This window comes from Alosa alosa, chromosome 10 (genome assembly GCF_017589495.1).
Source record: "Alosa alosa isolate M-15738 ecotype Scorff River chromosome 10, AALO_Geno_1.1, whole genome shotgun sequence".
In the NCBI taxonomy this organism is placed as follows: domain Eukaryota; kingdom Metazoa; phylum Chordata; class Actinopteri; order Clupeiformes; family Clupeidae; genus Alosa; species Alosa alosa.
Genome location: NC_063198.1, coordinates 3381783 through 3408975, shown reverse-complemented (window position 1 = coordinate 3408975; position 27193 = coordinate 3381783). Strand labels below are relative to the sequence as shown.

General features: G+C 39.5%; 4 protein-coding genes across 8 annotated transcripts in view; 2 read left to right on the top strand and 2 right to left on the bottom strand.

Moving 5' to 3' along the window:
- LOC125301608 (centromere protein P) overlaps positions 1–26176 on the bottom strand; it is a 124131-nt gene extending 97955 nt beyond the window's left edge. Inside the window, exon 1 of the mRNA XM_048254236.1 lies at positions 26156–26176. The gene's annotated coding sequence lies outside the window, so the exon portion shown is untranslated. The remainder of the gene's footprint in view (positions 1–26155) is intronic.
- nol8 (nucleolar protein 8) lies at positions 2549–18436 on the top strand. Its single transcript, XM_048254230.1, is given in 18 exon segments — positions 2549–2582; positions 7388–7549; positions 7639–7701; positions 7810–7888; positions 7991–8072; positions 8074–8142; positions 8469–8537; positions 8751–10490; positions 10843–11016; positions 11159–11272; positions 11420–11525; positions 11620–11749; positions 15765–15845; positions 15993–16324; positions 16843–16981; positions 17090–17151; positions 17234–17316; positions 18133–18436. Coding segments are annotated over 18 exon segments (3564 nt in total). The 5' UTR covers positions 2549–2563; the 3' UTR covers positions 18193–18436.
- On the bottom strand, positions 23955–25584 carry wu:fb55g09. Its single transcript, XM_048254239.1, has one exon. The coding sequence runs from the start codon at positions 25168–25170 to the stop codon at positions 24544–24546; it is 627 nt and encodes a 208-aa protein (XP_048110196.1). The 5' UTR covers positions 25171–25584; the 3' UTR covers positions 23955–24543.
- Positions 25520–27193, top strand: part of nisch (nischarin) — a 37383-nt gene continuing 35709 nt past the window's right edge. For 2 of the 5 annotated variants that reach the window (XM_048254227.1, XM_048254228.1), the window contains exon 1: positions 25520–26608. In XM_048254227.1, the coding sequence (XP_048110184.1) occupies positions 26528–26608 (81 nt within the window). In that variant the 5' untranslated portion in view covers positions 25520–26527. The remainder of the gene's footprint in view (positions 26609–27193) is intronic. The other 3 variants (XR_007194770.1, XM_048254229.1, XM_048254225.1) reach the window with 2 other exon arrangements.

Sequence of the window (27193 nt, the reverse complement as noted above, 5' to 3'; positions counted from 1 at the left end):
AGTTGCTACATACGTTACATAGTGTATCACCTTTTTTCCTGGAGGGTTTGTGATTATATTTAAATTGCTATATAAAAGTATGATCAAGGTCATTTTGTCTTTATGCTATTGGCCACCATGGTTGATTTGAAAACTGAGATTTCACGTGTGTTAGCATGTATTGAGTTAGCTACGTTAGCTATCTACTGAACATGTATGAAAACCTTATAACACAGTTTGGTCATTCCTTGTCAAATCAAATACGATTATTGCTGCACCGTCTCATATTTTTTTCAAACCTTGTCTATATTTTCATTGGGTCTCAAAACCAAGGTCTAAAATATTTCTGTTCAAATTTCTGTACAAATATATGTCTACATATTTTTTTTAACCCTTCATGTAACTTTAGTTTTACATCCTGAAAAACACTTTTCTGAGAAGCAGTAATTTGGCAATTTAATATCATGAAAATTATTATTTGTAGCCAACCCAAACTTTGTAGGATGGAATACAAGCATGTTCTCAGTATGACTGATCCATTAAAAATTTGTACCATGTACTTATTGATTTTCTACAAGGCCCTATATTTGGGGGAAAAGTGCAAAAACAGTGGCATTAAGGCAGTGGTTCTCAAACTTTTTCTTTCATTCCCCACTTTGATCAAGGGGGCATTCTCGAGCCCCACCTGTCCCTCATCGCTCTAAGAAAGTGGTAGGTCAAGCTTAAACTTGGCAAATTTATTGAAATAATGACAAGTTCTAAATATGATTTTATATAGTTAAAATCAGCTGGTGCTGCAGATATAATAATAAATAAATACATAAACACATTTCTGTTTTCCAGCAACATATTAGGAAGCATAGGCCATTTTACAGCATTGTACAATATATTCAATGAAATACCAACATGCTGCATTAAATGGATCCATAATCCAGTCATACTGAGCACTGCTGGTTGGGAAATATTTTTGAAATAAACTTTGCAGGGATGTGATGTAGGCCTACTGTTTAATACATGGGATCACAAGAGTGGCTCCCAATCTTATAATAAGTAATATTATTTGCTAGGTGAGGTAGGTGCTTGTCTTTGCCTTGTAACTGGACATTTAACTCAAAGATATATCAAATATATCGCTAAGATAGGCCAGCTTCGTCAAGAAATGTTTAGTGAACGTGCTTGCAGATTTTAAACATGCGCTCTTCCTCCAAGAAGAGGCTTACTTGAGCTCAAACACGCCGACAGCACTTTACCTCGGGTAAGCCACCTTGCCTCGCTGTGAAACAGTACAGCCTTTTGGTCAGTTACCATCTCTTCGCAAAGTGCGGAGAATAGACGCGCTTTTAAGGGCCGGGTTTTGATGAAATTCACCACTCACAACAACGTTCAAAATGTCATGTAGGTCGGGACTAACTAAGCTGTCTTGACACGAGCGCTTCCCTGTGAATAACACAGTGCGTCCATTGCGCATTGGGTGCTACCTGGGCCCAGGCTACAGATAAAAAAAAAAAATAAAAAAACTCTGTTTTTCACGTCAGTTCGCGCCCCACCTTAATGTATCAGAATCAGTTTTATTGGCCAAGTGTACTTACGTACACATGGAATTTGACTTCGGTAGGTGTTTCTTTATACATCAACCAATAGACATGTAGTAGTAACTTTTACATTCAGTAGACAAATAGCAATATAGACAGATACTGTACAATAGAGACAACCATATACATATAGGCACATATCAACATATTATACAAAAATACAAATAAGACATAATATCAAGACAAGTACACATGGAGAGGGATGTAAAGTTAGCCTGACGAGCCAGACCCACATTAAAATGTAGGGTCTGGGTACTCACCGTTCGCAGTGCTCAGTCCGAGGGGCGGGATAATCAGTTGTCTTTTAAATTCCCTCTGCACGCAATAGGACAGCGGCAGCGCTATGAGTCCCAAGCGTTTCCCACCAGCGGAGCTAGTTGGCTAGTTCAAACGTTTGCCAACTTAATAAAAGCTTAACTTGTGTCACACTGTTCGCCAAACAGCAACATCCATCTTATTTGTTTTCAAGTAGCAGGGAATTCAAGCCAAACCGTTGCAACTCTGCCATCAATCATTATGTTAAGCCCACCTAACGACTCCATACACGATTTTATTGGCCTGATTGAGTTTCGATTTCTGGAGCTCACAAGCCAACGGAGAGTTGCTAGACTAGCCCTGGCAGCAAATGTAATTTGCTGCCGCTAGGGGCGCGTCTAGATTTCTAGGCTAATGTAAAGTGCAAATGTAGTGTAATGTATATAATGTGTAGAAGCAGCACTTATCCGCAGTTCAGGAGAGTGATGGCAGTGGGGAAGAAGCTCTGTTCTTGTGTCTGGTTGTTTTTGTGCACAGGTCTTTGATGTTCTTTGATCACTTCCTGGTCCTACCAGTGTACAAGTCCTGGAAGGAGGGCAGGGTGATTGATTTTTTTGAGGATTTTTTCAGCTGTCCGAATTGTGTGTTGTAATCTGCATTTGTCCTGTTTTATGGCTGCCCCAAACCAAAGGGTGGGGGATGTGCAGAGGATGGATTCAATGGCAGCAGTGTAGAAGATGGCCAACAGCTCTTGTGGTAGGTCATGCTTGCGCAGTTGCCGTAGGTAGTACTTTCTCTGCTGAGCCTTTTTAAAGATGGCATTGGTGTTGGACTCCCACTTCAAATCGTGGGAAATGATTGAGCCCAGAAACTAGAATGAGTCCACATTTGACACTGTGCTATTGGATATTGTGAGGAGGGGGGGGCAGCCCTGTGGGGTGCTTCCAAAAGTCCACAACCATCTCCACAGTCTTTAGAGTGTTTAGCTCTAGGTTGTGTTGGACTGCACCAGAGCACCAACTTATCAACCTCTTGCCGATATGCAGACTCGTCACCATCCTGGATGAGCCAGGTGTTCCAGATACATATAGGCACATATCAACATATTATACAAATATGCGTTTCTCTCAGCCGCACATGCTGACTCCTGTCCGTCAGGAAGCTGGATATCCACTGACAGATGGCAGGAGATACAGTGAGCTGAGAGAGTTTGGCGGTGAGGATTTTAGGTATGATAGTGTTGAACGCCAAGCTGAAGTCCATAAACAGGATCCTGACATAGGTCCCTGGCTGGTCAAGGTGTTGCAGGATGAATTGCAGCCCCATGTTCACTGCATCATCCACTGACCTGTTTGCCCTGTAGGCAAACTGCAGGGGGTCCAGCTGGTGACCTGTGATGTTTATGAGGTGGGTCAGCACTAGGTGTTCAAAGGACTTCAAGGCCACAGGTCTGTAGTCATTCAGTCCAGTGATGGAGGGTTTCTTGGGGACTGGGATGGTGGTGGAGCTTTTGAAGCATGAGGGGTTTTCACACATATCCAGTGATCTGTTGAATATTTGTGTGAAGATTGTTGCCAGCGGGACAGCACAGGCTCATGTACACATGTATGGGCATGTAGTGTACAAACTAAGTGCCAATGTTGTACCATAGATAAATAAAATCAAAATCATTGTTTTACCCCATGGACAAGAATGAAAAAGCACAGGATACAATGTAACAAAGTGTATTTATCAAGTCAAGTGCAGTGGATTTTATTGTCATTTCAATCATATACACCAGGGGTGGGCAAACTGCGGCCCACGGGCCGGATCCGGCCCGCCAAGCACTTTCATCCGGCCCGCCGAGCATTTCATTTGGTTCATCAGGCTGCTCGCTATTTTTTTCCTGCGATAGAGACGACGTTGGTTAGCTTTACTGCAAACTGCTTTTCACTCTCCTTAGAGAACATTATGTCAATGTCAAAACATCATGTTAAATAGAGATAACATCATGTTAAACTAAGTTAACTCTTAGTTATCTCCTTTGCAGCAGATCTAACGTGAACATTATGCGATCCATTTAATTGGGAACGCGTCTGCACTCACGAGAGGGAGAGAGAGCCGCAGGTTCCAGCTGGCTTGTCATTGTTGATAATTGATATCTCCTTCTTATAAGAAAGTTTTAAAAGGAAATCATGAAGGCAACAGTAGTTCCCACTACTGACCATTTAAAAACTGTGAGAGGGCCCAGCCGTAGGTACAGCACTAGCCACAGCGGAGCAGGCAGAAGATCATTGAGAAATAAACGTGAATGAAAGCGACAGTGCACAATTTATACATTTGTTAAACAGCATAAAATTAGCAGCATTTTTAAGCAATTCATATTTTAAAACAAATACGTTTCATACTAAATTATAGGCTATAAAAAATGTATTTTTTATGTGTGTGTCGGGGGGGGGGGGGTTGTTTTGCGGCCCGCCGGCCAGTTTTCAAAACCCAATGTTGCTTCATCAGCGAATTTGATGATGTGGTTTGAGCTGTGTGTAGCTGCACAGTCATGGGTCAGAAGTGTGAACAGCATGGGGCTGAGCAAGCAGCCTTGAGGGGCTCCTGTGTTCAGCATGGTGGTATTGGGAGGTCTTGTTTCCTATCCTGACTGCCTGCGGTCTTCCTACCAGGAAGTCCAGGATCCAGTTGCAGAGGGTGGTGTTCAGACCCAACTGATCCAGTTTCTTTACCAGCTGCTGATGAATGATGGTGTTGAATGCTGAGCTGAAGTCGATGAACAGCATTCTGACATAAGTGTCCTTTGCATCCAGATGTGTGAGGGCCAGGTGAACAGCAGTGGTGATGGCATTATCCGTGGAGCGGATCAATGAATAAAACGTGGTACCTCATTGGCACTTTGTACACAAAATGATTATAAACTGAGCTATTCCCACATTGAATTTCGTGTTCATACTAGCTACCCCACATACTATTTTAGTTTTTACCAAAAAATGCAATCACACCTGTTTCATCTTCATGTGCATTTGTTGCGGAGAGTCGGAGACCTCAAATATTGGCTCAACATTAATAAAGTATTGTAATTGCAGACGAAATACTGATTGATATGGAAGCCCCTTTCTACCACTTGAAAAGTGACCCCCCCCCCCACCCCTCTTTAACGGAACTTAAAATACATGTGCATGTTCAATTTTTACCTATGATAAACCTGAATATTATAATGAATATTAAATGGCCACTTAAAGGTAGGACATAATTTGCATTTCACGAGTACATTCGTTCCTTTAAATTCTTGGAGGGGAATGTAATGGTTATGTTTCCCTTTAGAGAAGGCTACTTTTTGGATTATTTGGGCTCGCCATACCTCATTCTCTTTGACTGACTCGCTTGTTCATTGTGTGTCCGACTATGCATGCTTTCGAACACCCGCCCAACTCTACCTCTGATTGGCTTACCATGAAATTTTAATCAACCTCAGCCAATAGTCAGCATTTATGCGCTTGTCTTGTGCACTGCCCAGGCCATCCTTAAAAATATTTTCGTTTGTCAGAACCCGACCGACCCTGTCAATTTAGAACCGACCCACATATTTATTTTTTTTTTCCCTTTTTAGTCCGACCGACTTGGTGGTTGTAAACTTATGCTAAGACCGACCGATTTTTTTTTACTCTAAACAACCAATACAAATAAAATACTATTTATTTTAGTAGGCCTAAGTATTGTGAATATAAATTGCCTACATACAAACGTAGGCTCTCTTAAATAAAACCCTGTGGCGCCATCTGTACACCATTGGTTTACGATGTCACACTATGGCCTATAACCCCGTTTCATTCACACAAACATCTCGACAACGCCATTACTTGGCACGAAGTTCTGGAAGAACTGTGCCCAGATCTTTTCCCATTCCTTCTCACCTCTAGTCTAACGGTGACCGTGGTTGAAGAATTGAAATTGGTTGTGGTCTATTCAGTATTTCTCAAATATGAGTCCGCAAGACTGATGGTCCGAGTGAGTGGAGTGAAATTAGGCCCGGTTCTTCGTCTGATAATTTGCTGCTAAGTTGATAAAGATATACGTAATGCCGACAAAAAAAAAAACAAACGTTTCTGCTATCGATGTCATTAAACATGGAGCCATACAATAAAGTGGTGGTATGAGCGCTCATTCAATGGTATGCCTGCACGAGAGAAACTGAAAATAATCAATAACGTTGGTATCAAAGCTTCGCTTCAACCTGTTGAATGCTATTTAAGTGTTTAACGACACTTGATAAAACGACGTTGATTTTGAACTTCCATAGAAACAGAGCAGAGACTGTATAATACACTATATAGCACTGAGTATTGTATAGTCAAATTTGAATATAACGCGGCCAAACGCTATTGTAGCCTTCTTTCTATCTGTTAAAGATCAACAGATCAGTGATTTACGCCTATCTGCTCGCCAAAAGTTGGTATTGTGTTTCCTGAATCCTTACATTCAGGCATTCAAATTAAACTTCATTAAAAACATGTATTTTTTTTTCTCCATACCAATGTATGATGCTTGCATCGAGGGAAACATCCCAAAACAATAGCACCCATATAATTGTTGCTGTTTTGAGAAGTATTTTTTTCTTATGCAAGCATCATGCAACCATGCAAAAGTAATGAAACTAATTATATCTTACATTACTAAAGCAGTCCTCTGATGTGCATGTCACAAAATATTTAAGTGAAAGTGCATGTATAACAATCTAGGCATAATAATGATTGTGATAATGATAATGACAATTTGATTTGGAGGGAGGGGGTTGGGTGCGTGTAGATGAGCCTTATGGCCCCAAAGTCTGCCATGACTGGGCCTCAGGTCAAAGAAGTTTGAGAAAGGCTGGTCTACATAACCTGCATCAGATTGAGGTTTGCAGTGATGCGCCTGAAGGCACGGGTTGAGGACCCAGTCAGTTACATCACAATATGCACAATTGTTTAAATTCATACCTACGTAATCACCATGACCAAAATTGTACTTTTTTTTTTACTTTGAATCTTGAAAAAAAAAAATATTGACCTACCTACCGACCCATTTTTTTATTTTTTTGGCTGTTACTGCAAACAAGAATATTTTTATGGATGGCCCCACTAACCAAGGAAGAACAGTTTAAAAAGTCTTTCCCTCTCGGCTCAGAGATCTAGCATGGTCTGATGAATAAAACAGCTTCAATTATAGTAACGAGTCACATTTTTTGCCAGTCACGGTAACAGCGTTATTAATATATTTATACATTTATAAATGATAGAAAAGGGTGAAATAATTATAGAAAATCAAGAGTGAAAAAACGTATGAAAACTTGTAATTTAACAAAAATATTGTACAGGTCTTAGTTTTCGGTCCCAAACATTACGTTGCCAAACTTGCTGCAACCATTTTCCTGGATTCTGTCTGATTTGACATGGAATGACCCAGTTGGTATGGTAGCAAGCTAACAAGCTCACTCCTGTCAAGTTATAGTTGACCATGTTCTACATTTGTGTGTGTGTTTTGTTGTTGTTGTGTCTAGTGGCTAATGTAAACTGTTTTATTGATTTGTGCAGGTTGGTCTTGTAAAGAATATGGCAGATTAATCATGATGCTCACAAAACGTTTGTATGTTGGTGGTCTGAGCCACAATATATCCGAGAAAGATTTGAAAGACAGGTTTGGTAAATTTGGAGAAGTTTCAGATGTGGAAGTAGTGACTAGAAAAGATGAAGGTGGTAAGTGTATTCATTACTATAGCAACACATTTAATCAATTACTGATGACTATGGCTTGCAATTGTAAATCTTTCACTTTTCTTTTTCAGGAAATCCGGTTAAGACATTTGGATATATCAACATAAACATCTCAGATGATGGATTTAAAAAATGTATGTTACTATTACATGTAGTTACATGTACTGCATACGATGTTAAATGTTTCTAGATGTGTGCATGTGAACAAATATGTTTTATTGCTGCTGTTTTTTTGTCCTTAGGCTTGACGGTCTTGAATAAATCCAAATGGAAAGGTGGAACACTTCAAATTGAATTGGCAAAGGAAAGCTTCTTGCACAGGTCTTGCACTCTGACATTTTAGTCCATGTGTTCCATTGACTAATTAAAAATGCCTGTGTTGGGTATGACCCTGATTCCCATTTAATTTGAATTGTTTTATAGGCTTGCTATGGAACGTCAACAAGCAGCTGAGAATGCCCAAGCTAAAAATCTTAACCAGAAAGAGAGATTAGTTGACTCCTTGAAAAAAAGCAGGAGTAGAAAACTTTCACATGAAAGCAGCTGTTCCTGGTACTGAAATTCCAGGACACAAGGTATGTTTTACTGAAAAAAAGTTTTAGAAGTCTGGTCTAATTTTTCCAACATATGCGCCGCTATCACGTCTGGTGTAGCCAGATCCGTTAATTATAGTGACAGCTAATTATTGCAGAAGACGCTCCTTGAACAGAATGCTTCAGTTACATGCCCAGTGTAGCCTCCCTGTAAGGCTTGTCAGTGCTTTTCTTGTTGGATTGTTTATAATCAGAGATTCATATTTTTGTGGAGATCTGTTATTTCTCAGTATTACCTGAACTGTGTATTTCCTGTGTAAATATCAAAGTTGAAGTACTCTTTGTGTGTTTTTCATCTTTCATTGTAGGACTGGATTGTGAGTAAATTTGGTCGTGTCCTCCCTGTTCTTAATCTCAAATGTGAAGGCAAGAGCAAGATATCCTTTTGGTGTTTTGGAAAGCCTCATTAGATTTGTCAGCATAACTGTATGGAAGTTGTGAACAGACAGACATGACAGTGTCTTCTAGCATATATGTGACATTCGTAAAGCGTATATGCTCTGCCATCCAGTGTTCATAAAATTAGTCTTTTCCAATGAGAATTTCATTTTGTGCTTGTGGTCACATTTTTTTCCTTAACTGTTCGTCACATTTTTAAGTATGATCCATCCAAACACTGCCACAACATAAAGAAATTTGACACAATGACCGATGTTACAGAGATGACTCCAGTCTCTCAGTTGACATGGGAGATATCTGGTGGTGATGATGAAATCAGTAAAAAGAGAAGGGGGGAATTCCCACCACAAAAAACAAAACCTAAGAAGATCAAACAAGATTTGTCATGTCCGTTGGATATACACCAGAAACAATGTGAAGGCCAGAGAAATCATACAATAAGCAGATTAGATATGAAGAATATTGTGGGTGGTAATAGAATTTCAGGGAAACTAAAAATGATGCACCTGGAATCAACCTTGGACAGTGGTGATGAGGAAATGGTGATAACAAAAGAAGTACCTCAGATGGTGAAAGAGACTGAAGATGGTTTAGAGGTGGTTGGGGATGACTTTATAGTGAAGTCCAGCATATTACAGCCTGGAGAGAGCAAAAATCCGACATCATCTGGGCATTTGGATAGTGACCAAGACTATGACTCTGCAGACACTGATGAGATTCTGACCAGGAGTAAAGACTCAGGTGCTCCAGATAGTGAACTGAATGCATATTCAAATCCTGGATTGCTTTGTGAAATGCAGTCCAACAAATATGAAAACACATCGGTTGAGAAGAAACGCATCATAGACCATGAAAATGGTGAAAAATCAGACAGTGACATGGAATCTGACAATAGCATGGAGTCAGATTATGAAGCTATGATGACCAATTGTTGCAGGTTTGAGATATCATTAGGAGATCTTGAATTGCTTGCTAAACAATCCTCAGAAACCTCAGATGATGCAGATGTAAACTTTCACGAGGCATCATCCAAACCAGTGTCAGTTAAGTCACTAAAGAAAAGGTGTATCAACCCAGAGGACATTCTAGCCTCTATTGTGGGAACATGCAGCAGTGAAGATGAGTCAGAGGGAAAGAAACCCAAACGAAAGAAGTCAAAGAAAAAAAGTATTTCATCTCTCCCAGAATTTATAGGAACAAAGAGTCTCTTTGGAGTTTCAGATGCCTCCGAACCAGAGCCAATCCCCTGCACGAAAACTGAAGACAGTGCACAGTATTGTTTAGAGGAACACAAATCTAACACCGTGTCTAAATCAGAACAGTGCACATCAGAATGTCAAGCTAAGGTTCTCCTTGTAGAACCCTTGTGTTCAGTTACAAACTCTGAATGCAACAATCCATCCATCAGTGATTCCTCAGTTCTTACTCATGCTTTGTTTACTGAGGTGTCTGACAGCAGTGAAGAAGAGGAAGGGGAGGAAGAGGTGGGGACGATCCATTCTACACTCCACTGTAGTCTCTCTGCTGAGAATATGAAGGATGAGCGGAATATAGTGGTGGATTTCTCTAAGCATGACAAGAACAGCATTTCAGAATATGTTTTGACATCCTGTGAAACTAGAGATGAAGACAAAAGTGATGTTCCAGAGACCCTAGAGAATACCTATTCTACCAGATTACATGAAACAACAGAGAAACTGTCGAACAGTGAAGATGTTGATCAAGTCAAGCATGCCACTAAACCTGAGGTTATTTCCTTCAAAGAGCAGGATGAGGAGTCTAGAGCACCCAGAAAAACTCCTATCCGTGTTCACGTATGTGATTCTGAGAAGCAAAGGCAGGACAACGAGAGGCGCCTCGCTGCTCTAGAGCAGAGACAAAAGGAGTCTGCACAACAGAAGAAGGTTATTCAGGGTTCACTTGCTGAAGTGGTGAGTTTTTAAGCCCTGCTCTGCTGCCACTGTCTACCTGTCCAAATGGGTTTACTATAATCTACATGTCCCTTGAAATACCAACATCTAACAATTATAAACAGTTTGACATCGCATATATATATATATATATATATATATATATATATATATATATATATATTAATTCCTTAAATTTGAAAATTTGAGATTGATAATCTGAGGCCTGATGACAACCAAAAGAACAATGTTTCCACATTTCGTTAGGTTCAGTTCATGGAAGTGAGCAGGAAATGCCACTAGAAAACTACGTAGTTTTACCCTCATTTTTCTTTGCTCCCAATTTTCTTTCTCTGTCTCTTCTCTTCTCCAGGATACACCAAATGCAAACAAAGGGAAGCACATAGTGTTTGATTCTGATAATGATAGTGAGGCTGATGTGTTAGAGGACTCTTTCCCTCCAGCCACCAGAGGAAACAACCTCTTGAGGGAGGACTCAAAGGATACTGGCAGAAAAAATCAAAACAAACAGGAAGTCAATTTAAAGGTATTTGTGACTGAAAACCCCAATATTATCTTTAGTTTCACATCATTTGCTTTATAGTCTGCTAGGTTGGTGTGTCTTACATACTGTACATGCACAGGGTTGGATGAATTGAACTGTTGACCACACCTACATTTTTCATTAGCCAAAAACATCAGGAGCTTCGAGGCTCTTTGACAGCAGTGAGGAGGAGGATAACGCTTTAGATGAAGAACGATTCCAGATTAAACCCCAGTTTGAAGGCAAAGCCGGACAGAAGGTATGTAGTCCCTATGTTTTTGGTTGAGAAAAGAGAGGTTTATCTGGTTTTTTTTTTTTACTTTATTAAATATATGCCCTCAAATCTCTCTTTTTGGTGTTATTTTGAAATTACTAATTGTTCATCATCTCTGGTGTGTTTTTCTAGCTCATGGAATTACAATCTCGATTTGGAGCAGATGAACGATTCCAAATGGATTCAAGGTTTATGGATAGTGAGGAGGAGGAAGAGGAGGATCAACTTAAGAATTCAGGTGGAACCTCAGTGAATGGCAGTTTTAAAAGTTGCTCCCTATTTTTGTTAGCACTATGCTAATATACTTTTACATGTCACTTCTTGTATTGAAGATAATACGACACATGTCATTGAGGAAAAACTTGTGGAAGAAAAGAAGAAAAATATGGAAATACTACAGAGTGTTCTGAACATAAGTAAGCAGCCCAGTTTTGCTGAGTCTACAAAGAGTAAGATCTTCAGGTAATTGTATGTAAATATTTTGTTTCACACGTAATTTAATCTATCTAGGAATGAAACGATTACTCTAGTAAAACAAAAAATGATCGAGGCAAATTCTCTGCCTCGAGGCTTCATTTAAATCCTTTCACTTGCGTTATGTGGACTGCTCAGCTCAGGGATCATTGTTGCACACAGACCACTTTCAGAATTAAGTTGGCGCGATGACTGAGAGCCAGGAAAACGTCCAGAGAATGTCCAAAGTTTTGGGATCATTTCAAACTTGCAATGTGCACGTCAACCAATAATTCAACATCTGAGCCGAAAGCATCCAGTTGTTAACACAGGCTCACCAAGCGTAGCCAGCACAAGATAATGTAAACATTGATGATGGCTGAGTTAATGTACTAGCACTAGACGGCTGTAGCTTAATGTCGTCAGTCGATAGGATCTAGTCTTGTGGGATTACAATAAAAGGAAAAAGAGAGAGAGTGTGCGGCGACCAAGTTTTTCTTATCAAATCCAAAATCAACATATATTTTCCATGAAACAGTCAAATTTGTCATTTTCAACATTTGATATGTTGTCTCGGTCCTAAATATGAGTTTAAGAGATTTGCAGATTATTACATTCTGTTTTTATTCATATTTTACACAACGTCCCAACTTTTTCTGTTTTGGGGTTGTGGAATCAGAATCGGCTTTATTGGCCAGGTTTGTGTAAACAAACGAAGAATTTGACTCCGGTTAATCTAGGCAGCCAAGTAGGTTAACCTTGGCTGTCTAGTGTTATTATGAACCACGCTGAATTCGATGGTAATTAAACATCCATACATCCATATTGTGTTCACTTAACTCATTGAGTGCCAAACATCTTTTTTTTATTATTATTACGAAACTAGACACTCTTACACACCTTATATGTGATTTTGGGAACTCTGTGATGAATGGAAATGAAATATATGACGATCGAAAACTCATGAAAACGCACAATCTGGACATTTTATCTGGACATTTTATCATAACTTGGTTGCCGCTTTGGGTCGAATCAGTGACTCATGCACGTCAGCTCAAAACCAGGCCATTTTCGTGGGTCTATCACTAGGTGGCAGTCTCGCCAGGTCTCACTAGGTCACTTCCCCTTCCTTTACAGGCAACACTTCATATTTCATGAAAGACGTTATATCTCCATTTATAGAAAAAAAAAAACAGCGATTTTGATGAAAACTAGCCACTGTTTAGCTTGCGATTTCTCAGGAAAAGAAGCGTGTAGAAATACACGGTTTGCACCCACTGAGAGCTTAAAGTCTCACCTTTTCAAACGAGCCATTGTATGTGTTCATAGCTATAACACAGAATATGCTGTGGCTGTACAAAAATCATCAACAATGGTCTAGATTGCTGGCACTCTAGGACAAAGCTTCCGAAAACAGCTTGGCATTCAATGAGTTAAGCTAGCAGTATTTTGTATTGAAATATATGATTTCTGGGGCCTGTACCACGAAGGGAGCTTAACCTACCCAGATGTAACCCACGGTTGTTAAACCGGGGTTGACAAAACCTGGTTATCTTAAGTGGTGTTAATCGGTATTACGACGCTGATTGTGAAGTTGATTTGTTCAGCCGGGGTTAACCTAATTGGAGTTTGTGCGCGTTCACATAAAAGGGGCGGGTTGCAGCGCAAGTCACCACTTTCAATGATGACGCGATCACCTTATTTTACGGATGAGGAATGCACAATTATTAAGTTATGAGGAATTAAAACCCACTCTACGACAAAAATCAAATACGTCGGCAGTGAACAAAGCAAGGCAACTCTGTTGGCAACGTATTGCAGATTGGGTAGCCTAAATGCCTAAAAGTAAAGTTTTATTTCCACATGTTCTTCAAATATGTGTTACGGAGGATTAATAGCTTGCGGAATGTCTGAGATGAGTTGAAATAATTAAATTGCCTATTTTGAGTTCATAGAAATGCCTACAGATGCAACACAATTCAGAAGTGGGCATATAGATTACAGTAATAGGATAATTGAATGTTTAAGTAGCCCCCATTGACTGATTTAGTATGCCTAATCCTGTGAACATTTCAGATGCAACACCATTGCCAAACGTACATGGCAGCAGGTGAAAATGAAACACAAACACATTATTCAGAATAGTAGGTTTATATAGCTTGCATTAATTTCTTAATTATGAAAACATGTAGGGCTTGTATGCTTATAGCCTTCACTTGGCCTCTGTTTTACAGTTAACAAGACAAAGGTGTCTTTCAACACTACTGTAAGGTACACTGTAAGAGTGTTTTACAGTAGCAGAGGAGTTGGCCATCGCAAATAATAGTGGAAGGCCAATTATGGAAGGGGTTGAGGGAGGCATTCGGTCGGATTTTGGTGCTGTGGAAATGTGTTGACTTTATGTGCAGGGTACAGTGACATTTTTTTTTTTTTTTTGTTAAAATGGTGATTTTAATTTATTAGGCCTACTGTAGGCTATGTCCGATTTATTTTAGGCTATTCTTGCTCAGAAGTTCAGCATACTGTAGGCTAGGCTAGGCCTATGTCCGATTTATTTTCGGACATACAGTATTCTTGCTTAGATGTTCAGCATCACCGATTAGATGGAAAACATGAATGTCATGAATGCAGCGTATATTGCCATGGCAGCGTACCTCGGTTAAAACCTATCCACCTTTCGTAGTACGGGTTAATCGGGAAGTTATGCCACACGTGATCAAGTTACTCTCGAAGTTACCCAGATAAGCCAGTAACCCTGCTTTGTAGTACAGGCCCCTGATTATTAAGGTGATTATTTATTGATTATTAATGCAGGAGTGTACCTCTTGATAGCCTGACTGTTTGAAATTCAGGCTTTGTAGTTGTAACTTCAAGCCTAAGTCGTACAGATTTAAATTTCTGAGCTCTTATGCACATGACCTACAGTAGTTTAGTTTTTTCTCACTCATACTTTAACCCTAATATTATGAATACAAAAGGGGGGCAGCATAGAAGAGTTTGAGAACCTGTGGCCTAAAACATCAAAATTGTGGGCAATAATTGTGGTTGCATGTTAGATCTGAAGTGGGTCCCCAAAAAAACAATGTTGGTAAACACTGGCCTAGAATAGTAACAGCAAACATTGTACACTAATCTACACTATTTTAATGTTGCTGTGGAACTATGTGACAAGACATCTATCAATTTTAATATATTATTGTAGATATTATCATTACTATGTTTGTAATAGTGGAACAATAAAACACAATAGATGTTTTAGAACTTTTGATATTTATTGCACCACAACAGGCTGCAATGATGGCACCATGTTCTCAACAACACACCTGGCTATCAGTCTATTTAGTTCAAGTTTTTGTGGAGCAGGAAAAAAAAAACAAGCTTTAGCTGCTTGGATGGTTTGACTCCGTCTCCTTTGAATAAACAAACGTCAATTCCGATTGCACGGTCCCAATCGAAAAAAGCTACAATTCCAACTTTGAGGTCCCGAATTTAAGAACGGTTCCAGAATGTCACACATGAAAAGCATTCTACTCTGGCCACTCCAACTAGACACAGAGTGGCAGAATGTGACGTCACTCATACCAGAGACTGTTTTTGGGAAAGTCATCTAGTTGCAAATTTCATACGGTGAAATGATCCTAGTTTTAAAGCAGGCCTACCTGAAGCATGTAATTGGGCTGTAGTTTACGGGTACAGGAATAGCATGATTTGAACGGGCACTGCACTAGTTTAACAAATGTCTCAAATCATATTTCTACATTGTTGTTTTAATAATGGTTTTGAAAGTCAATTGTGAAGTTTAATTTACATCTTACCATTTTTCTAGAGAACAACAAGTAACATGGCAAGTAACATGTTTAAAACCAGTAAACATGCCATATACTACTTAGATATATGTAGCTAATACTATGACCTATGTTCCTATGCACATGTAATCTGTGGCTTTATAAAATTATTCATTATTAAGTATATGATAATCTAAATATTTATAAGCTGGTGTGGCATGTCTTTTCTTGTTCTTCAGAGATATATCAGCTCTGCATTATGACCCCACTCGAGAGGACCATGCAGCCTTTGAGAAAAAGAAAGAGCCTAAAACAGAGAGGTAATGGCCAAACAAATTTCTTAATATCTTAGTCATCTTGTGTTACAGTTTCTTACAGTGTTTGTGTTTCAAGTTTAATTACCCTTTTCCTTTGATATTTTCTTAATTTCTTCATTCCTTCTTTCCTTCCTTTTCTCCAACCCACAGTAAGGCTACCAGGCGGAAGAAACTAGCAGAGGCAGAAAAACTTCCTGAGGTGTCCAAGGATATCTTTTATGATGTTGCAGTGGACTTGAAAGAGGTGTTTGGGTCAACTTCAAAAACAGTGGAAGGAGAGAAGGATATGTCATGGGACAAGAAAGAAGAGGAGGTAGAGGCAGAAAAGAAGGAGGAGGAGAGCCCAACGGCAGAGGGCAACACAGACATGCAGTCAGGCATTTTCTCACTTGCTGCTCCAGATAAAGTTGAATCATCTGGTTTCAAGTTCTCCTTTTTTGGAGAGGATGCAGATATTGAGACAGATGCTAATGCTGAGAGTGGTACGTGGCTGCACTTATACAATTTTCTCTATTTTGTAAATGGTAAATGACCATTCTGATTGCACAGCAATACCAAAAAAATTGTGGCTATCATACTGTATTTAATAAATAGAAGCAGGTCGTTTAGCCACCTTAACCCATTCGCACCTGATGCTGCACAACGCAACATTCTATCTCCCGTCGGTTGCTGCATAGCGCAACATTGAATCTCCTGCTGCTTGCTGCGTAGCGCAGCATGCTTTTTATTTCATGTTTCTAGGTATACAGAGGCTTAGATATTACATTTTGGTAGACGTTGACATTTTTTAGTATTTTTTCAGAAAACCCTCAGGAAATAGTCTAGAATGCCATAGGATTCTATAGGCGTTTTTAGCAGGCATTTTAGGAGTAAATGGGTTAATGGATATTTTGATACCTTTTCTATACATTTGATTGGTTGTTTTCTACCTTTAGTCCAGATGATTATAGAACTTCAAGGTTTCATAAAATGCTGCCTGCCTTGCAACCATGTTTTACAGGTGAATACAAGATTGAGCCATTAAGAGGACCCAAGGTGGCATGGCAGGGAGATCCCCGTTTCCAAGATAGTAGCTCCGAGGATGAGGATACAGAGGAAAATGAGGGGAAAAATAAGATCGCCTCAGTGATCGCAGTCGAGTAAGTGTGCTTTTTGAATGTTCAGAAGCTCTCTAAACACTTACTGGATGTTCTTAAATATTTCTTAATATGGAGTTAAAATTCCCTTCATTATTTCTTTACCCATAGAGATCCGAAGCCCTCCAAGAAAATGTTGTTCTTTTTCTACCAAGATGATGATCGTCTAAAAGGTGGAGTTCTGCTAGATCTTGTGTGGTCAGTGGATGTTGTATATTGTGAAATGTATATAACAACCATTTTTCCCTGTCTTAGAGGGACCCAGAACATTTTGCAGGCCCGCCAAGCTAGAGGATCAAAGAGAAGAGTGGGAGGAGAGGAGGACATCTTTAATAGAGGTAAAATCCTGAAAGATGAAGAATGTTACTCAAAAGTAGAAAATAAGAGCAACTAAGAGTTTCACATCAGAATTTTGTCAATGGTGCCAATTGTTTGCATATTTTACTCTCAACCCTGAGCCATAAAGAGGTGCACTCCCATATGCAATATATATAAGCCTATTGGGCCATTCCATAACAAATCACTCAATTTGACAAAAATCTAGAGGTCACTCTTAGATAATCCTGAAAAAAAATATATACATATGCTCCTATGCTAAAGTTATGGAGCAATCACAAATATTAGGTCTGTATCTTTAACGGTTTTGAAACTGTTCTTGATAAATATGCCTTTTAGTCCAGCTTCCATACTTTTTCAGAGGACTGTTTCAAAGTGATTAGAACTTCAGACCTAATATTTGGGATTTATCTGTGATTTTTGTATAGGGGCACCTGTAAGTTTTTTTTGTTTTTGTTTGTTTGTTTGTTGCCAACAATTTGCACTGTAACTGCATCAAGAACTGTAGTAAGAAAATTTGGAAAACACCAAACGGTGTATATATTTCCCAGATTCAGATTTTATTTTTCACATACATACAATGCAGTGAAATGATAGTCAACTCCATGTCAAGCAAAAACACACAAACTGACACAGGACAACCTACCAAAAACAGTAACAGACAAGAAACAATACATTCAAGATGTCAGGGGGTTATTGCAGATAGGGAAGAAGTGGTCCCCTCATCTGTCTGGAATATTATGATATGTAACATTAACCTACATCAGGTTATGATAAAAAAAAAATAGCTGATTACTTGCATTGTTTTTTTCCCTCAGGAGTACAGAAAGAAGCACAAAGCCGCTAGGAAGAAATTGAGGGAATCTCATCATAACTGAGGTTGATATATGCAAACCTATTGTCTAGCAGAGATATTCTGTTTTAGAACATGTATGTATAATATTTTTCTCCTCCCTATTGGGATTTTGTGATTTTTGTGACCAGATAGTATCATAGATCATTGGAATAATTAATCATCAAATGTGCCTTGAGGACTTGTAATTTGTAATGGTTATTATATAAAATAAATGGAACTTTGCATATTGGCCACTAGGGGGTGATAATAAAAACTTGTTTACAGTACTTTGGACTTGGTGTACGTGTCTGCACATATTGACATTTTCCACCCCCATTTTCAAGATGGAGTTGCAATATACTTGCATAATAATACTCATAATGTGTTTCTTTTTCTTATTGCTACAATGACCTTCCACTGATCATTTCAAAACATTTTCATTCAGGCATGCATTTACAATGCCCAGTCATGAAATCCATTTTAGGCCCTCTGTTTTGTTGTTTTGTTTTGTTTACCTTAGGGACACACTATCTTCTGTAAGACTAAAGTTTGAGTTCAGGTTTAGTCGGGCAGAATTAATTACTGATGCTGGCCTAGTGTTAGGTTATTCATATAGTCTTTGTTGTATGTGTTGCAATAAGACACACCACAAAGACTATATGTAATTAAGTTTATATTACTTAGTTGCACATAAACAAATTTGCATGAATGTTTGATAATATGTATTCAATTTCTTGTTTGTACAATTGGACCAATACACATTTTCCATTTTTTTTTCTTAGTTTTCTGTATACGTGCTTGTAAAGCAAAGCCTATTTTTCAAAGGTTACTGTAGTGGGGCTGTATGTGTGGACTGTACACACTGTTCCTGTCCTCAGTCTTCTCCTTTCATGGCTTTCTGGTGAACAGGACGCTGTGGTTTCCTATTTCATGACTGCTGACATCACTGCCGTCTCTCAAAGTGTCAAAGTGAGTGGGGAAGTAAGATGGGGGAGGAGACAGCTGCTGGATGGTGACATAATTCACCTTTTAAAAACTGAACTGCCATTTTGTTTTTAAGACCGAAGACAGCTACATCCAAAAAGTTTCCATTGTTAACAGTAATTCAGATGGCTGGGCACAGTCACTACAGAGTATTCAGAATTCTTGCTGCAATGTGAGCAAGACAAAGATTTACCATTCATTATCAAGATTATCAGTATTGTGTTGGTGCCTGAGTAACTTTTGCAAATCTTTGTGAAAGGCACAGCAACATTTGAGGAGAGTAGTAGTATCAACAGATGAGGGAGGAGTATTACAACCTCAACATTCCTAGCAACAGCAAAAAAGACATGTGCCGTGACTTGCCCATTTGAGAACTACTGCTTCAACACACTGACAGTGCTTACTTTTTAAACATAAGAACTTGTTTCATTTACCGAATCAGGCCAGGTGGTGGTTTTCCCAAAGCTGGTTCTGTACGGCTCTGCATTTTCCATTCAACCACAAAACAGGTTGCATGCCACTTTGTCATATGAAACACGAGTGTGAAAAGCATGCATGAGGCTTCATGTAGTATAAATGGTGCTACAAAAAGATGTGTAAACCTGAGATTCTTCAGGTGTAACAGTATTTGCTTCTATTATTACGTTTGTAAGTGCAAAGCTTGGGAGAGCTACCACGTGACAGAGGGGGCAGTCACAAGTCCTTCCAGAATAACAACCCTCCCCCATTCCCCACTGACACAAAAACAGAAATATCTATGTACACACACCCAATCAAAATTATTTTGCTCTGCACTGAGACACATTTAATTCAGTTCTGAATCGTATCTCCCATAAACAGCTTTAGTCTGTTAGACTGATCATAATGGCTGGTTCATATTTCATATCTAAAAGTTCCAGGTGGCTCAATTTTTCACAATTGTACAAACAAGCATGTTTGTAATATCTCTTCCACCTTCCATCAGACTTCTGTAATGCCACTTCTTGAAGAACTGAATGCTCGAACTTAAAAGATCAAATAACATTTCGATCATGCATGCATGGTAGACCAACCCCAGAGTGAGGGCTTTCTCTAACTGTAATATGAGCCTTAAAGGCTTGCAATTGGTTGAGCCCTTTATATGGGCAGTGCAAACGTGCTGTGTTTGTGTGAGCAGTAACACAGTTCAGTATGTTTATGCTTTGATGTGTAAGAGGTACATTCAAATCAGAATTCCTGTGAAAAAGAGGGAATGCATGCATGTTATATGTAAGTGTTTCCCATGGCCCTTCTGCCTTGAACACTTTGTAACGTGGCTATTGAGGGCAGATTAGCGAGAGAAAGGATGAGCGGTGAGCGCAAGTGGAGGAGGGGGTGGTTTGAACTGGGCTTTGCCATTATGTCATTATGGCTGTGCATAATCCTGCTCAGTGTCTTTTGGTACACACGGGGGAGGGGAACAGGCCTGATTCTCAATGGACAACCACAAACCTCTGGGGTAATCCTGACGACTCCAGAGTTCATTGCTAAGGCAGTGCAATACAAGCATATTCTCTTTTATGAATTTTCTTTAGAGAATGTATGTGGTTAATGTCACACTGGTACGTTATTTCATGTCTATGACAATTGAAGGTGTACCATCTTCTTCCATTCATTTGCAATGTCTTATTTTCAGGAGTTCAGTGTAGGTAGGCAATTCCGATTCATTATAGATGGAGCCGCATGTTATAGATAGGATATTCTCTATCCCCTATTTGGTTCATTGCCACAACCCTCCCTCTCTTACTATTGTCTGTGTGTCAGTGCCAGTTCATAGGGAAGGCAGTGTATTTAAAGCTACAGTTTGTTTTCTTTCTTCCACTGCTTTAAATTTGTTTAACTTCGATTTAAATTTATAATGATTACTCATGCAAAATGATGTCACCTGTCACATTGTGATCATGTGTGAAGCCTTTAGTTATCCTGTATTTAAAGCCATTTTAGAAATCCAAATGACTGGACATTGAACTTCTGACACTAAATAGGATTCATGCATTATCATACTGTATATGTAACCATCCCACCTCTTTCTAACATATACCTCAGGTGGTTTTAAACACCATGTTCTATTCTCTACACCTAACTAACTTTATTTTTTTATCATGTAAACAGCCCCTAGACCCTAGGCAGATGGGTCAGGCCCTTGAGTTGTGGATCTGCTCAAGGTTTCTTCCTATATGTATCTCCAATTCTAGGGAGTTTTTCCGTGTGACTCATGGGCCTTCTCTGATTGTTTAACACTCTGTTAAGCACCATGAAACATGTGCAATGTTTTGGCGCTCTATAAGTGATATTAAATTGAAATTGATGTGATTTCAAGACATCAAAAATAAAAGAGCCCTCTATATTCTGTGCACATTATGTTTCTAAATACAGTGACTTGAAATATAAGTGTATCTATAAGTTGTGTGTAAATATTTCAATTTCAGTTGAGTAGGCCTAGTAAAGCATTAACATAATAATCACAGAAGAAAATAGACACATGTTCAGGTTTCTTCTTACCTGACAACTATTGCTATTTGCGTTGGTGTGGGAGAGGCAATAATTGATCAGTGTACACCAAATTACAGAAATTATCTTCCATGAAACTTTAAAGTAGGCCCTGTGTGTGCATTCATTTTTCATGACTCAATCAATTGGAAAACCATATGTAGGCTACGCCTACTAACAGTACTGACTAGGCCAATTGTTTTTGGAGCCTACTATGATTAGGCTACGCTATAGAAATAAACTATAGTTATAAATTAATTTGATTAACCTTTTTGACAAATCACCAATTATTTATGTCTGAAATAATGTAACCTACTTTATAGGTCTTGAGTTGGACAAGTGAACGGACCATGCTATCATTTTTAAAACATTATCCCATGTTGTTTTAACCTGACCCTCGCCAGATGAATTTCGTTCCGCTTAGCTCCACTCATCCATCTGGAACCGATCCATTGGAATGGTGTTTCAGAAGGCTGGGCCTAATCAAAAAATGCTTGCATATGATTGAATAAGCCACTTGTCCGTCATCTATTGACGTGCTACTTCAACCACTCACATCGAAGCCAACCCGTGACGCTGATAACAGTCTCACGGTCACTTCTCTACTACGTCACATCAATGAAACTCCCGCCCTGTGTCCTGATTGGCTGAACCATAAAGTCGGTTGCAGAAATCACTCTCAATAGAGTGACGAAGTCCCGCCCCTTCTACTTCTTTCAAAAAATTATGAACGGGAGTTAATGGAGAGATAACAATTATTTTTTGGTCCAGTTTGAATTGTGCCACGAATTTCACATATGATGTGTGTGAATTTAAAAGATAATTTTTCACGTCAAGAAAGTACTGTTGTTCGATAGACTTCAAAAGTTATGTTGGTTTTGTGCGAAACCACTCAGTGGACTACATCTCTCGTCTCGAACGATGTACGTCACCAACGTAATGAAACGATAAGAGCTGTTATGCTAGTTAACGGTTGCATCTTGCTGCCTGCTATGTCACTTAACAGTATGTAATGTACAGTCTATGGACAAATACAACTTACCTGATGTGTTTAATCCTCTGACTCATGGTATTTTCTTCGGCAAGGAAAGCCCAATTAAGACCTGTTGCTGGTATGCTTGTACAATCTAGTGTGGCTGTGAATGAGCTAACGTCACTAGCGCGACTGATGGGTTTGTAGTCGTTGGAATTACGATCTTTCACAATGTTGTAATTCAATAGTTACGAAACAAACTGCAAATGTCTTTACATGAAAAATTGTCTTTAAAATTGACAAACATCATATGGGTAATTCAAGGCACAAGTCAACCAGGACCAGAAAATATTTATTTTTTTCGCCATAGACTGCCGTTTGAAAGATAGGTCCCATGGAGGCAAACAGAAGGGGCGGGACTTCGCCACTCTATAGAAGAGGTCCCAGATGGATGTGAGTGAAGCTAGGCGGAGCTAAGCGGAACGAAATTCATCTGGCGAGGGTCAGGTTAGTGTTGTTTACCACGGCTTGAAAAGGTAGGCTACGACTGCCTGGAGGTCAGTTGTCAAAACACAAAGGTTCTGGAATGTCTTAAAGATCAAGTGCCGAAAAAAAAGTAGTCCAGTGGTTCTCAAACTTTTTCTGCCATTCCCCATTTTGGAGGTGGGGAATTCTGAAGCCCCACTTGATTTCGCATTTTGGTTCCACGTTACATTTCCCATCTCGGGGCGCTGCATCAAGATGTTATTTTAATATAGGGCCTAGTCTGTTAATGACACTTATGTTTGTGTGTGGCTATTTTGTTTTGAATTCATGATCTTTCTTGTCAAAAAAAAAAAAAAAAAGGCATTATTAAAGAATTTGTATTTTGGCACAAAATACAAATTCCTTCCTGTTCCTCGTGCCCCACCTGTCATGTCTCTATTCCCCACTGGGCCCGCCCCACACTTTAAAGAACCTCTGCATAGGCTATAACAGCCACATAATCTGCTGCATATAGGCCTACTTAATAAATGTGAGGTGGTGCTCTTGGTAACGTATCAGCCTGCTTGAAGCTTTGTTAAGTGCGGCATAGGTTCAAACCCACTTGTTTTCAGTAGGCCCTATCTTTTTTATTTTAATTTAAACTTCTCTTCAACAGAACACTTAAAAGCAGCCATTTAGAATAGGCATAGGCCTACCGAAGCGAGGCTCCACTTCCCCAAGTTAACATGAGCGCTTATCACTCTTAAGTTAAGGAACTGTGAAGCAACTGGTCCCGTGATCTTCAATAGGCTAATCGTTGAATATGTTAGGCCTACATTTTCTCATTTTCTTATGGACACGTCATGATCGAGATGTACTTGGAGATGTCGCACTTCTTTATTGCACAGAAGTAGTATTATGATTGAGTATCAAATGAGTCACATCTGCAGTAAATAAGGTAAAACGCTTGCTTGTGATGACATGCTAATTGTTTATCCCATAGATATATATCTAGTTTATTAGTAACATACATCCCCATTAAGACACCGTAGGCTACAAGACATTTCAAGTGCACCAACTCCAAGATAGGCTGCCCAGGATATCAATCTCTAACCCACACACGTTTCCTGCGTGTCCTAAGCCTTGCCTTATTGTTGACACTGAGTAGTAACCTGTCTACGTCACATACATGCAGAAATAGCAAAAACAACAACCAATTTAATTTATTTCCCAATACCATTTGCATAGGGCAACTTTAAACAAGAAGTGTGTTGCCATCGGACAAGCTGAAATGTGATTGGCTGGTTAGTCACACTCCTACCCCAACGCCCGTCAAAACAACATAGGCTTGACAAATTCATGCAGGCCTACAGAAAAAAAACTGAATGTGGAAGGTTTTGCTCCCGTCAAATGAAACTTTAACATAAATTATTTAAAAATCTGACGTGAACACAAACAGATCCTTTACACAAGTGGAGCAATAGTACTACAAAATTCATTGAAGTCTTTTTGCATGAAATCTTCACTTTGATTAACGTCATCTTCAGATGGATAATACTGCATACTTTCCTCTTGATCAAGCTCAGCGAAGCCGAAGAAGGGATATGCTTGACATTTGGCCAATTGTTGAGGACAAAATAAAGCTGATGGCTTTGAAGAGAGCTCAAGACTGTCCAACAGTGCGCCTCTAGCGTTCTCCAAAACACCAAGATAAGAGTCCATATCCGCAAAATCCATTTCACAGTCCGATCCACTCTCCGTTCCCACGGAATCTGATCGCATATGCATCATCTGATACTTTTCGTGCATAAGAAACTGGTTTGTATTTCTTGGTGCTCTCATACCTGGTGCCCTGTTTCCTTTTATGTTTACAGGGCGCAAGACCGTACCTGATGGACGTGGTCTTCGTCGATTCAGTCTGCGGGGCTCGGGATATCCATGTGCCCTTCTCCTTTTCCCCTGACATCCTTGCTGCTTTCCGCACTTGTACCAGTGTTTGCTGCTGTCTCTCCTCGAATCATCCGTGAACTTGTCTTTACAGTACTGTCTGTTGTAAAGCCCCTGGCATAGTACCATGCCCTTGCCACACATTCTTACTCCGGAACGCAGCGGGCGAGTTCCCCACTCACATAATCTTCAGCTGCAAATAGCAGCTAGCCGAATATTTAAATTTCTGAACTAATTAGGCTTTGTTTATCGTGATTCACCACACGATACACCCAAGAGTCTACCTTTTGATTTTTTCTGTTTTTTTCTTCACAACTGGCGTTTGGTGGTACATAGCCTGGCGTAATGCCTGTGACACAGGCAGCTTGACGCGCTCGGGGATAACCACCAAGCCCCTTCACGTTGAATTTGATATAGGCCTAATGTCAATTTGTATCTAGCCTAAATGTCAATGAAGACAAACACGTCACTGTATCTTACTGTACTGTGGTACTAACAACCAAAACTCAGCTTCCCAAAATTGTGCTTGCTTACCAATACTCCGCTAAGAATGACAGTCCGTTTCTCATGGCACTGCATAGTAAACTGCTGGACTGTTCTAACAGCCCAGTTTCCGTGGGGGCACAATTGTTTTGTCATTTCAGTTCCTACTCCATTCATTCGTGCAATGTAAAGAAATAAGTGTCGTGCAAATAACCTGACTTCTAATAGAAAAAGTTAAAGCTGTAAATTCATCCTGGAGAAATGTGTTGCTTACTTTAGCCTTCTTGTAGCAAATGGGACAGTCTAACTTTTAACGGTGTTACTGGTTACTGCTCTACGCACCCTGGCGGTTCGGTTCGGTGTTTGCTTGAAGTCCACAGACTTGCATAGATGTATGTAGTCTGTAGTTTGTAGGCCTAGTATGGTTAGGCTACATGGATAATCAAAATCAATTAATTAATTTGTCATCTCTGAATTAGAAAGTCTGATATTAGCAATCTATGTTCACAAAGCATGCTTTTTACGGCGGTGATAGCCATTCCACAACGCTTGAATACGGAGCAGTAGACTATTATTTCCGCACTGAAAACATTCTTCTGATTCTTTACACAATCTTCATGAAAAATGAACACAGGCTGTGACTGACCAATTCCGCGCGTCGCAGGATGTGGTCCAACAACTGCTGAGTCTGAAATGGATCTGGCGCATATCCGCTGTTCCAGAGTCAGCTGGGCATGAGACTGAATGGGAGGGTTGATTAATTCAGAGAGATGTAAATATGTAAAGAGAGCCTCGAGACAAAGGATCGATGGGGCGTCTCAAAGTAGACCATGTTTTGTTGTTGTTTTTTTATATAGAGTTGGTTAGATTTGAATTTGATACGGCGCTTTTCGTCAAGGGCGAAAACCAGCTCTGTGTCGCTTGAGACCTGTCATAAACGTTAGGCGTAATTTGCACCGACCAAACCGTGTGCTTTTCTGAGATTGTATGGTATTGTTCACTAACTTAATATTTCGTGATGGACTGTGCTGAATACCAAGAGGAAACCCTGGAGAAGAAAGTCTGCATCGTGGGATCAGAACTCGTCGACAACTATACCGTAGGTTTATTGCTTCAACTAAATATGGTTACTATCCCAGCTAGCTAACCTTAGTTGAACAAACAGAAACGGGTATTTCGACATTGTCTTGTTCGGACATTCTAATAGGCAATGATACATACTTTATGAAAATGCATAAAGGTGCTTCGTAGTGGCATAAATCGAAGATTGACACACATTTCAGGGAGCTAGCTTGCTCTTGCTAGCAGTTAGAAGCTAGGTATTTAACTTAACGTTAGCTAACACAACGTTAGCCGTCCTGTTCGCCAATCAAAGGTCCCACTTTTGTTGATAACGTTACATAATAGCTAGCTTGTTATGGGTGGAAGGTAAGGTAACTTTATTTATATAGCGCATTTAATATGCTTGCAACCCAAAGCGCTCCAGGGTGTAGAAGATCAGGGGAAAAACGGTCTAGTGTTAGTCACAAGATTTAGCGTAATTTATATGACTTATTCATAATAGCCATAAAGTAAAGGTAGGCTAAACCCAGCCATATACCTTCGACATTGCCTCTAGCTTAATTCTCAATTTAGTGTGTAAATCTATCGTTAGATAGATTACGTGCATGTTTCATGTTTTGAT